Source organism: Tachyglossus aculeatus, chromosome 9, assembly GCF_015852505.1.
Source record: "Tachyglossus aculeatus isolate mTacAcu1 chromosome 9, mTacAcu1.pri, whole genome shotgun sequence".
In the NCBI taxonomy this organism is placed as follows: domain Eukaryota; kingdom Metazoa; phylum Chordata; class Mammalia; order Monotremata; family Tachyglossidae; genus Tachyglossus; species Tachyglossus aculeatus.
In genome coordinates, this window is record NC_052074.1 from 208,065 (window position 1) to 220,235 (window position 12,171).

Consider the following 12,171-nt stretch of genomic DNA (forward strand, 5'->3'; position numbering starts at 1 on the left):
TCATCTCTTTCATCACCGACTCCTCGCCCTCCCTCCCCTCCACCTTGAATCCCACAGACCACCTCTCTCCCATCCTTAAAGCCTTCCTAAAATTTCCTGTCCTCTGAGGCCTTCCCTGACTAAGCCTCATATCCCCACATATTTGCTCTCCCTCCCAGATCGCCTGTGCACTCAGTTCTATATCCTTTAAGCTCTTGGATTCTCTCTGCACCCCAGCACCACATTACTCTTAGACTCTTTGGGGGACACCTTACCACAGCCCAACAACACTGATGTCCATATCCCTTATTCGCAGCCTGAAATTTATTTTAATATCTGTCTCCCAGACTAGACTGTAAACTTCTTGAGGAAAGGAATCGTGTGTACCAAATTTGTTGTTTTATTTTCTCCTCAGTGCAAGCTTGTTGTGGGCAGGGATTGTGTCTGTTATATTGTACTACTATAGTCTCTAAAGTGCTTGGTACAGTGCTCTGCACACAGTAAGCACTCAATAAATACGATTGATTGAATGAATTAAATATCATTGATTTAATCAGGTGGATCCAGACCTATGGATCGACTGGCACTTCCTCCAGCCTTTGAGATCATCTGCCAGTGCGTAACTCAAGCCCGATTTCCCCAGAAGCCATCCAGGAACGGGTGGATGGGGACAAGCCGCCCGCTGCACAGAGCCTCCGGGGAGCCCGCTGCCACTGGTTGTCCGGTGGGCCGCAGGTGGCCACGGAGCCGGTAGGCTGATGGGGTTCCCAACAGGCAGCAGATACTGTACGCTTTCAAGTCATTTTCAATAGAATGTTACATGGCACTCGGGATTCCTGAAACACTGGAGGTTGCATAGTTTCCCTTTGAAATGAAGTTAAACTTTCATAACCGTGGCTGCTACTTTGCAGAAGGTTGCCAGTGTTGTGACTCACGGAAGATCTACCCTTTGTGTTGGTTGGTAATGTAAACTTGGGCTGGCAGCAGGCTGGGCTGCTTTCTTTCCAGACACGCAATAACCCGCTTACAAAACATTGGTATGCAAACCAATGGAATGGCCTTCTTGGGTTATCACAGTTTTAGCTCCTTTTGGGTCCACTGGGTTCCCTGGTGTCAGGATGAAAACACACTTTGGTTGTGAAATCCCCCAGATGCACTGAGCGTTTTAATTCTCCCCAGTGGAATTACCTCATTTGAATCCTTGCAGGTGTAGTTGTGGAGGAAACCAGAGGAGGTGAACACCTGAGAGACCTAAGATGTTGAATCATTACAGGACGCAGTTACACAGTGGCCTTCGGTCACTTTAAATGTTAGACCCATTTCAGTCAGAGTTCATTTTTTAATGAACAGTTTGTCATCACTTTGAGTGACTGTTGGCATTCTGAAGAGAGAAGCAGCATGGCCTAATGGGTAGAGCTTGACCCTGGCAGTCAGAAGGACCTGGGTTCTAATCCCGGCTTTGCCACTTATCTGCTGTGTGACCTTGGACAAGTCACTTGTCTGTGACTCGGATCCCTCATCTGTAAAAAGGGAACTAAAACTGTAAGCCCCATGTGGCTCATGGACTGTGCCCAACCTGATTAGCTGGTATCTATCCCAGGGCCTAGCTTCATTGCTTCATTAGTATGGGCTTAACAATTACCATATAATAAAAAAAATTGGTGGGCTTCCTGTGCCAGAAAATCAGCAGTAACAATGTGTCAGAGCAAACACCCAGCCTAAAGTTTTAGCACAAGAAGATGAAGTGCTTGATTGCCAGTGGCTAAACATGACTCAGCCTACAGCTCAGGTTCCTTTCTTGGAGTGTGGGCCCCAGAGAGGCATGGAGTGGAGGGACTGGACAGAGGTTCCTACTCCTCCTTGCCGTTGGCCCTTTTGGTTCCATTTAATTACCGTGCCGGTCTCCAGCGGGTCTGTGTAATGTCAGGGAGGTGCACAGCCTCTTAATGGTGGCCAGTTTTCAATTGATGGTATTTAATGAGTGCTTACTGTGTGCGGGGCACTGTACTAAGCTCTTGGGAGAGTACAATTCAATCCTTTGGGACACAGACTGTGTCCAACCCGACTAGCTTGTGTCTACCCCAGTACTTAGTAGAGTGCCTGGCAACAGAATATGCACTTAACAAATACCAGAAGAAAAAAAAAGAGTTGGTAGACACGATCCCTGCCCACAAGGAGTCTAGAGACACGTCTTGCTTCTAGCCTCCAGTCCAGACGGGGAGGATATCTCTGAGGGGGCCTCAGGGTCTGGACCGGGAGAGTATCGCCACAGGGGCCAGTGGCCATTGCCGCCGAGAGAATTGAAATGGCAGCGAGCCGGGTGAGGGGAAGGCATGTTTTGGAGATCCTGGAAACCAAAACTCTAACAGCGCAGATGAAGCAATGCACAGTGGGGAGGCGGTGGCAAACCAGATTAGGCAGCTTGTTTTTGAGCAAATTCTTCAAAAAGACCAAAAGTCTCAGAGTAATAATAATAATAGTAATAATTGTGGTATGTGTTAAGTGCTTACTATGTGCCAAGCACTGTACTAAGCGCTGGGGTGAATACAAGCAAATCAGGTTGGACACAGTCCCTGTCCCATACAGGGCTCACAGTCTTCATCCCCATTTTTCAGATAAGGGACCTGAGGCACAGAGAAGTAAAGTGACTTGCCCAAGGCCATTCATTCAATCATATTAATTGAGCGCTTACTGTGTGCAGAGCACTGTGCTAAGCGCTTGGGAAGTACAAGTTGGCAACATATAGAGACTGTCCCTACCCAACAGTGGGCTCACAGTCCACACAGCAGACAAGTGGCAGAGGCAGGACTGGAAATCATGGCCTTCTGATTCCCAGGCCCATGCTCTATCCCCTACACTAGGCTACTTTTACAGGGTAGGCAAGAAGCATCAGGCACTGTGACTCCCGGCCGCAACCACGACATAGAAAACATTCATTCAGTCGTATTTATTGAGCACTTACTGTACTAAGCGCTTGGGAGTGTCCTAGTTGGGTCAGATGTCCTAGTTGGGTCAGACTTTCACCTGCTTGGAGGCAGAGGGCCAGATCCTCGGGACTTTCCAGGGTCCCTGGACCCCAGAACACAGTTTTGTTCCCATCAGAGCAAGTTTTCAATCAATCCGGTCACCTCGCCTGCATTTGTAGAAAGGTCTGGTGGGCCCAGGCTTCCATCTTTCAGTCCAAATCCACCTGCCTGGATAACTGGTGAAGTGAGGGAACCGAGATTCTCCTGGGACCCGCTTGGCAGAGATCTCTCTCTCTCTTCTGTGCCCTACACTTCCGCCAGTCCCCCTCCCGCCGGCCCTCAGCCAGTGAGCTGCGGGAGTGTGTTAGCACAGGCTCGGCAGCCCGAGGGTCCCTGGAGAATCATCAGACTGTTCCCCTAGGTCACTAGGGAGGTTTCTAGGAATAGCTTGAGTGTGAGGGGAAGGGAAAAAAACCTTTATGTCAAAACCAAATTGTTCCTCCCAGCAACTGCTGGGGCCTGGGCTGGACAGGCCACATGGCGCATCATTTCTGGTTTTAGAGCCCAGTTTATCTAGATGCCAGGGGAAGCGATGACCCAAGATGGCTGCTCATTTCCTGGAGAAGATTTGGGTTTTGACCCTGGAGAACAGGGTGCGCAGCTGCAGTCAGGGAAGTTTTGGGGGTTCAGATAGATCTCCTGCGACCAACAGGCCTGGGTAAGGTGAGAGGAAGAGAATCTCCAGGGGCAACTTGCTTCCGGTCGTGCTTTCGATCTTGGAAGGGGCCTGGTCGCAGCCCATGCTTGCCTTCGGAACCCACAAGTCCAGGCTTGGAAAGAATGAGACCGTGGGGCCTAGATCCCATCCTCAGCCTGCTGTCTTGTTGCTTGGCCATTGGAGAGAAAGCTCATTGTGGGCAGGAGGGGAATGTGTGTCTCGCTTCCGTTTTACTCTCTCGGTGCATTTAGGACAGTGCCAGGCGCTCAGTCAGTGCTCAGCAAATCCCTTTGACTGATTGATCAATCAGTTGGCAGACCATCTCTCCTTGGGCCCAGGGCCTGTTGTTGCAAGAGCTGAGTAGTGTGGCTGCTGGGAAGACCGTTGCTCAGACTTTTTTCTTGGGTTTGAGCATCAGATGTTGCGGGGCTCCCCTCAGGTGTGCAAGGTCTGGAAATACTAACTTGGTGCATTTTCGGACTTCAAACAAGAGACGCAACACATAGCCAGCAAAAGCTTTGTTTTGACATCTTTTTTATTGAATCACGCCTGCCAGTTGGCTTCTGAAGCGGCTGCAAAACAATGACCACATGTTGCGTTCATTAGTGCTCTGACAGACGCGGCCCCAGAGCTGCCACATTAGACCCCCACCTCTCCCCACCCCCGGAACTGGGGGGTGTCTGGGGCCCCGCTTCATGAGGGGGAGGGAAGCCGATGGGATCATTTGGAAACCGGTGTCATGGGCAGAAAGCAGATGGGCACATCTCTTTTCTGTGGAAGGGAGAGGCAGGGACTGAGGGCCTGTTCGGCTTTGGGGAACCTGATCGGTAGTAATGCTGATGGATCTGCCCGAACCGTTTCCGACGTTCAGGGAGGAACCCTTTTTCCAGTGGCTTCCAGAGACAACTTTTGAGGGCACTTGTCTGTCATTTTCTTCAAATCCTCATTTGTTTAAGGGCCTCCGGAATGGACCAGCTACCTCGATCTGGTGTGGCCAGACCCATGGCCTGCCGGGCTTGGGACCCCTCAGCTCTGGGGGGCTGGGGTGCCTTGTCCGACCACCGGGTGGTTGGCTAGGCTTCTGGGCTGAGGCCAGGGGTGTTGTCTCCCCCCTGCCCCCCTGAGCCGACTGGCGAGGATAACCGGGGCAGGGTGAGCAAGAGGTGGTGGAGCGGCCGGTTACCGGTGACCAACAGATCACCCAATGGATCGCATGGGCTGCGTTTCTTCATTGTTTCTGACGCCAGAGGGTTAGCCCCTCCCTGAAGCAAGCCGACACTTTTCTCTGGATCCCACCCCCTTCCGGTGTTCGGCCCTCTCCTTCTCCGGTTCCCCTCTTCCTTTCCCTCCTCTCCTGCTCCCCTCTCCTCCCCCTCCCCCTTTCTACTTTCCTCCCCCTTCTCCTTTTCCCCTTTCTCCCCCTCCCCTCCTCTGTCTCACTTTTTCTTCTCTCTCTTTCTCTCTCTCCCCTCCTTCCCTTTGTAACCTCCTCTTACTTCTTTCCCCCTTTCCTCCCTCTCTCCCTTTTCTTCCCCATTTCTCTTCCCCTCCCTGTCCTGCCTGTCTCTGTCACTCCCTGTTTTCTGTAAGTAAGCAGGCAACTTTTTGGGGGGCCTCAGTGCAAGGAGGCCGGAGAAGAGGAGCGTCTGGAGGGGTTTCCGTCTGTGCCAGCCAGCAGGGTTGTGTGGCGGCCCGCTGGCCAGGAAGAGTCTGTCTGCTTGGAATTCCAAGTGTGCGGAAACTCCGGCTGGGCGGCGGGAAGTGGAGTCGGGAGCAGTCGCTAGTGCTGGTGGCTCGGGTCGACCATGGAAGACAGCCCACCCGATCTCGGCCTCGCTTCCCTGTGTGACTCTGCTGCACTGCTCAGCTTCTGCACCGGTAACGTCGCTCTCTCCTCGCGGAAACTAGGCACAGAACCAGCCTCCGTCAGAGGGAGGCTGGCGGCAGAGCGGAAGGGGACACCCCAGCCCTTTGTCTTGTTCTCCTCCTCCTCCTTTTTCTCCTCCTCCTCTTTCATTTCCTCTTCCTCTGCCTTGTTCTTCTGCTGCTTTTCCTCCTCCTACTTCTCTTCCTTCTCTTTCTCATTCTTCTCCTCTTCCTCCTCATCCTCCAGTTTATCCTTTTTGTCCTCACTATCCTCCTCTTAATCTTCTCCTTGTCCTCTTCCACCTCCCCCTAATCTCCATCCTCCTCCTCATAATAATGGTGATATTTAAGTGCTTACTTTGCGCATTGAAGTAAGTTCTGTGGTAGATACAGGATAATCAGGTTGGGCACAACCCCTGTCCCACACGGGGCTCACAGTCCAGGGGGAAGGGAGAACAGGGATTGAATTCCCAATTTACTGAGGCACAGAGAGGTTAAGTGCAGGGAAGTGGTGGAGCTGGGATTAGAATTCAGGTCTCCTGACCCATAGGTCCGTGCTCTTTCCAGTAGGCCATGCTGCACTGCCCAGCCCAGCCCCACCTGCAACCCCTTTGCCAGCCATTTGCAGGCAAGGTTATCTCCTTGGGATTTAATTTAGGGACAGGGAGCCCAGGGCCATGGGACCCCACAGGTAAGCATTGGTCTGCTCCAAGCCCAGGAAGCCCCGCTGAGAGGGGGCAAATGAAAGTGATCACTTGGGAACAGATCCTTCTACCACAGAAAGGTCACTCTCTCAGGAAAACCAGATGATGTGTCTGGGCACTCACTGAGTGTGGGGCACTGGACCAGCAAACAATAGGTTCCCTGACTGCAAAGAGCTATCATTCCAACAGGGGAGACAGACCTGAAAGGGAGCAGAATATTCCATTGAGTGTATAAAAGAGAAGCAGCATGGCCTAGTGGTTAAAAGCACGGGCTTGGGAGCCAGAGGACCTGGGTTCTAATCCCAGCTCTTCCATTTCTCTGCTGTGTGACTTTAGGCAAGTGACTTCAATTTTCTGTGCCTCATTTTCCTCAACTGCAGTATGGGGATTCAATATCTGTTCTCCCTCCTACTTAGACTGTGGGTCCCATGTGGGACTTGTATCCACCCCAGAGCTTAAAACAGTACTTGGCACATAGTAAATGCTTAACAAATACTGTAAACGAAAAAAAAAACGAATCAACCTCTACATGTTAGTGTTAAGTATAGGTACAAATAAATTAGTAAGAGCTAGAGAGGCCTGATGGGTTGATGTGACTTGAGATGCTGGAAATTGAATAGGGAATGTGGGTTAGAGGAGGTAGGCTTTCAGGGGGCTGAGTGTGGGAGGTGAGCTAAGGCTGTTGGGTTTGGGGAAGGAGTTTTCAGTCGAGGGAACAGCCTGAGCTAGGGGACGGAGGCCGGAGAGTCGAGAGAAAGATTGTTGCTTAAAGTTCGGCTTAAGCTGGAACAAAGGCGGTGAGATGGGGAATAGCGGAAGAAGAGAGCACATGAGTGAGGTGGGGCCAGAGAGTGGAGAGCCTTGAAGCCCCAGTGGGAGGTGTTTTTGCTTCATGCAGAGAGACCCAGGGAGCCTTCGGAAGGAATCGAGGAGCAGAGAGGCATGGGTAGAGTGACGCCTTGGGGAGACAATCCAGGCACCGGCAGCGTGGGTTTAGATTGGAGGGGGAGAGGCTAGAGGCAGGGAGCCCGGCATGGAGGCTGACCCAATAGTTCAACTGCGCAGTGACCAGAACCTGGATCTGGGCAGGAGGGTTTGGGTGGAGAGGGAGGGGCGGGTCTGGGAGATGTAGTGGAGGAGGGTGTGGCAGAGTTTGGCAGTAAAATGAATGTGAATGTGAGAGTTGAAGATGAGCCAGGAGTCAAGGAAGACGCCGAGGTTTGAGGGCTTCTGGGACGGGTGTGGATGGTGTTGTCGGATAGGATGGAAAAGGGAGGAGGAAAGCTGGAAGGGAAGATCTTTCTTTTAAAAAGGAGCATGGCTTTTGTGTCTAAATGAAACCGTCATAGCGGATCTTGCGACTCAACCCACAGTTGTGTCACGCAGAGTGTGCCAGACACTCGGAAGCCCCTGAAATGAGCAATGTATGTTGCAGTTGCAAAATAAGTGAGAATAGGTGACTTAACTTCTGCTGAAAAGTTTTTTCTGTATAATACGTATTTCAAATAGGTACTTTTGAAAGTAAAATATGTTGGCAAAAAATCCAAAAGGCTCATTAATCAGTGGAATATATTGAATGCTAACTCTGTGCAGAACACTGTACTAAGCACTTGGGAGAGTATAGTCGATGTGAAGGAGAAGCTGGGTTCCACTGGGGCTGGAACCCAGGACCTTCTCTGTGTAAAGCAGATGTGGTAATCACGAGAGAGTGATTTGGGATATGCTGTGTAGGGTGGGGCTGTTGTATATTAAAATAATGGATTTTTCTAGGTCCTTCAAAGTAAATGAAATTGTCTACATGTCTTTGGCAGTATTTAACCATTATATTTCCTTTAAGAATTTATAATCATTATTTTTAGATAAGTCATTAGACGTGTGTGTGCGTTTGTGTGCATGCACACACGTGTGCATGTGCAGGGACTATGCACCAGATATTCATTTTACCCTAGGTGCTGGACAATGATAAGTACCATTATTTTTGGAAATCGACTTTTTTAATGTACTTTACCTGTTGCCGATGAATAATCAGTTTTAAGAACCTCAAAATGTGGAACTAAGACATTTCAATCCTGTAATGTGCAGCTGTGATTTTTTTCATTTATTTCAGTTTTATTGGTAAGGGAGAGGAAAAAAGATGGGGCGGGGGAGGACGTGGGGCCGGGACCGCAATTCCTCTCTCCTTTGATTGGGAGAGGGCACACTTAGCTCAGTGAATTTGATGAGCGTCTGGAATGGAGATGGGGGTGAGGACAGTTGGAAGTCTCTGTCCCCTTTCCTTGGCACGAATGGTCTCCCTTGTCCCGTCCCCCCACTGGGACCCCTGGGACCTGACCATCTGACTCACCATTCAATCACACCGATTAACTGGACCGAGACTTTGGAGGGGGAAGAATTCTGTCCCACACCTCCCAGTGTCTGGATGTAACGCACTAAACAACACAGCAAGTACTGCTGGGCCTCTGGCTCTGCTGCTTTCCACGTGGAGGTTCAGAGCTGACTTGGCGCTGGAGATTCCAGGGGCTCCTGAGAAGACATTTTTAACTCCCCCCCGACACACTGGGCTACTCAACTTGGTACATCCCGACAAGAGGGAGGGAACTGGTTGCCTTTGTAGAAATGAGGTCGGCCCCTCTCCACCCCAACGATTTATTCTAAGAGTAGCACCCCACACACACACCCTTCTGGGAAGGGCCGGGAGAGTTTCGAGAGGGCCGGCCTTGAAGCAAATCACTTGTACATCACTTCCCACCCCCTGCCTCCCTGCCACTCGCCCCACATTCCAGCTGAGAGCAAGCTGGGGCCAGACTTTTCCTTCTGAGCGACCACCCGTGCCCTGCCAAGCGACAGCGGCAGCTGGCAACACTTGGATTGAAGAGCCGTGTGCCCAGAAACGAGCCAGTGCCGCCCCTTGGTTCTGGAGCCCCGTTGGAGCGATTGAGCCATCTGGCGATCTGCTGGCCGAGCACTGTAATGATTGAGAGGCCCAGCTAGGTGTTTGTGAAAGCCCCTGGCTTCGAAGGAGCTGGAACCAAAAGCGCATAAGAAATAGAAATCCACCTCAGGTCGATTAAGTGCTGGGAGGGGGCGGTTTGAGAGGAGGTTGAATAATCCTCCGGGCCGAGTAACTTAGAGGCCTGCATTGGGCCCAGATTCCCCAGCTGAGAGGGGTCCAGGTCTGCATCTGGCCTGTGGGATTAAACCAGACCAATAGACGCCCAGCCCCCTGCCGTACGTCCAGCCCCCTGCCATGCGTACTGGGCTCCGCAGCTCCAGGGAAAAAGCTGGAGCTTTTCTCTGCAACTCCGTCTGGGTGGAGGTTCCCCTGGAAGGGGAAACCTCCTGCCGGCCGAGCTGGGGGAGAGCTGCCGGGGACTCCTGCCCCCGCCCTCGTTGGCCGGGGGCCCTGGCGTGTTTCTCCGGGCACAGCTGTGGCCGGCTCAGCGGCTGCTGCTTTCGAGGGATCGCCAAGAGCGTTGCCGTTCACCCTTCTCACGCCCAGATCGCTGTCTGGTTGCTTTTCCTCGGGAATGACGACGGCTGTGACGGGACGATCTCCCACCCAGATCCTGGGGCGGCCAGGCAGGAGGGGAGTCTGTGGCACCCGTGGACTCGCAGGGGGTCCAGGGTAGCAGGGCTGAGTCAGGCCTGCCAGCTGGGTGGGGATCACCAGAGCCAGAGATGGGGAGCGAGGGAAAGGAGCCAGCTGCACCCGGACCCCGTGGCTCCTCCTGTCCTCTCCGGCCAGCTGATTGGTGAAACTGGCCTGGGGTGGTCCGCCAGCACCAGAGAGACCAGATGGGCAGTTGCCTTGATGACCCCCAGGAGATGGCAGTGTGGGAGAATGGGAGATTTGCTTCCTGCAGCGTGGGGCTCTGCTGCCCCTGGGGATGTAGCAATCAATGTCTCGTGGCCACCTGTGTCTGTCGGGTGGCCCTGCTCCACGAGCCCTCCCAGGAGCATCGATACCTGGGAACGGGGCCCGCAAAGCTGTCCCAGACCTTCCTTTTAGTCACCCACAATGGGCTTTTTGTCTTCTCCATGGCAGTGTGAATTTCCAGGTCGCTCAGACAAGGAAAGGCAGAAGAAAACAAGGTCTGAAGCAGGGTGTGTGGCAGAGGGGTGACAAGAGGAGAGACTCCTGTGGGTCCAGAAGTCTCCTCTGCCTCCTCTTCTCCCCACAGGAGCTATATCTGTGCTGTGCATGCACACAGAAGTGCCATCTCCAAATGCTTAGGACATGGTTGGGGGGCGGGGGGGGGGGCGCGCACGCACGCGCGCGCGTGTGTGTGTGTGTGCGCGTGCGCGTGCGCGCGCACACCCGCGCTCAAGCATTCACACCCTGCCTGTTCAGTGGACCCTGTCCCCATGGAGCCAGACAGATTTTAGCAATGGGTTGTGGGGCGTTTAACTTGGGTCCTTCTCTCATCAGGTCCAGAGCAGGCTATGCGGGGGCACTGACCTGAAAGCAGGCCCTCTTTGTCCCCCTGCTCTCCTACATTGCCTGCCCTGATGTTGGTCTTGACACCGGTGATCTGAGTGGTGATGGAGAAACTGGGAGGGGATGGGATGGCGCCAGCAGGTCTCAGCCATGGGGGGCATCCATGCCACGGTTCTCTGACAGGACCCGTCCTCTTGGAGACAGGATCATTTGGGTTGGCACATTGGGTTTTGAGGGACTCTCGGGGCCGAGCCGTCCACCTTACCAAACGTTCCATCGCCTCCTGTCTCCGTAGACGACAGCATCTCGGCCACGAGTACGTCCGATGTCCAGGACCGCCTCTCCGCTCTGGAGCTGCGTGTGCAGCAGCAGGAAGACGAGCTCACCGTGCTCAAGGCCGCGCTGGCCGACGTGCTGCGCCGTCTCACCATCTCTGAAGAGACCGTGGCTGCCGGCAAGAAGGCAGCCACCGGCAAAGGTAAAATGTGGGGGAGAGGACGGTGGGTGCAAGTGTGTGTATGTGTGTGTGTGCATGTGTGTAAAGTGCAGATCCCTTCCTCCCCGACCCCAGTTCTCCACCAGCCATCCCCAGCTGAGGCTGAAGAGGGCTGGCTGTTGGCAAAGAGTTTTGCTCAGTTTTCTGTGCCCAAAAGAAATGAGGATGCGCCAGGGGTTTCTTCTTGCTGGGGGCAGCTGGCCCGGCTTATCCTTGGACTGAGGGATGGCCCTAGGTATCACTCTGGAGCTTCCTGGCCTGCAGGAAATGGCAGAAAGAGCTTGCTGGGGAGTAGGAATCCAGTGGAGCAGGGAGGCCGACCGAGAGACCCGGAGCGTGTCTGCTCCAAAGGAAACATTCCTAACTATGCAAGGCTGGGACAGTTTCAGACCCAGAACTGCATCTTGGTTGGCTCCTCCTCCAGATGGAGCTTGTCAGGAGACTGGAGCTGGCAGGCACTTTCAGCAGCAAGGCTGGTGGCAGCGTCCACTGCAGGGGAAGGCCGGAAGGCAGGCGGTTTCCCTAGAGGAGGCCCAGCTAGCTTGGGGGCGGACGGGCACTTGTGTACAAGGACGCGTGTACTTAAGCAAGTGGGTAAGTGCGTGGACAAGTGTATGCGTGAGTCTGTGTGCGTGGCATTAGCAGGTGCCCCAGCGGCTTTGTGCGTGGGTGCGGACCTGGGTTGGCGAAAGGTCAGTCAGTCAGTCAGTCATGTTTATTGAGTGCTTACTGTTGCAGAGCACTGTTCTAAGTGCTGGGGTGAGTACAGTATAACAGACACATTCCCTGCCTGCCAGAGTAGAGCGAATCCGACTGTTCTGGAAATTAATTCCAGGCCCTACCAGGTTGCCATCCTCAATTGAAATCTAAAATCAAGGGTTCCCCTGGGGTTCATCCCGCTCGTGTGGCCTCATCACAGCGCCCCCCCACCCCCGCCGCTATCGGCCACTGTTGTGAGCTAAGCCACCGATAGAACCCAGGGCACAACAAAGCCAGTCTTTAAA

At 53.2% G+C, this 12,171-nt stretch overlaps 1 protein-coding gene across 5 annotated transcripts in view; it reads left to right on the forward strand.

The window, feature by feature from the left end:
* Nucleotides 1-12,171, forward strand: part of EML4 (EMAP like 4) — a 63,457-nt gene that overhangs the window by 21,314 nt on the left and 29,972 nt on the right. For 3 of the 5 annotated variants that reach the window (XM_038751160.1, XM_038751161.1, XM_038751164.1), the window contains exons 1-2: nucleotides 5,200-5,541; nucleotides 10,967-11,149. In XM_038751160.1, the coding sequence (XP_038607088.1) occupies nucleotides 5,469-5,541; nucleotides 10,967-11,149 (256 nt within the window). In that variant the 5' untranslated portion in view covers nucleotides 5,200-5,468. Of the gene's footprint in view, nucleotides 1-5,199; nucleotides 5,542-10,966; nucleotides 11,150-12,171 lie in introns of those variants that run through there. The other 2 variants (XM_038751163.1, XM_038751162.1) reach the window with 2 other exon arrangements.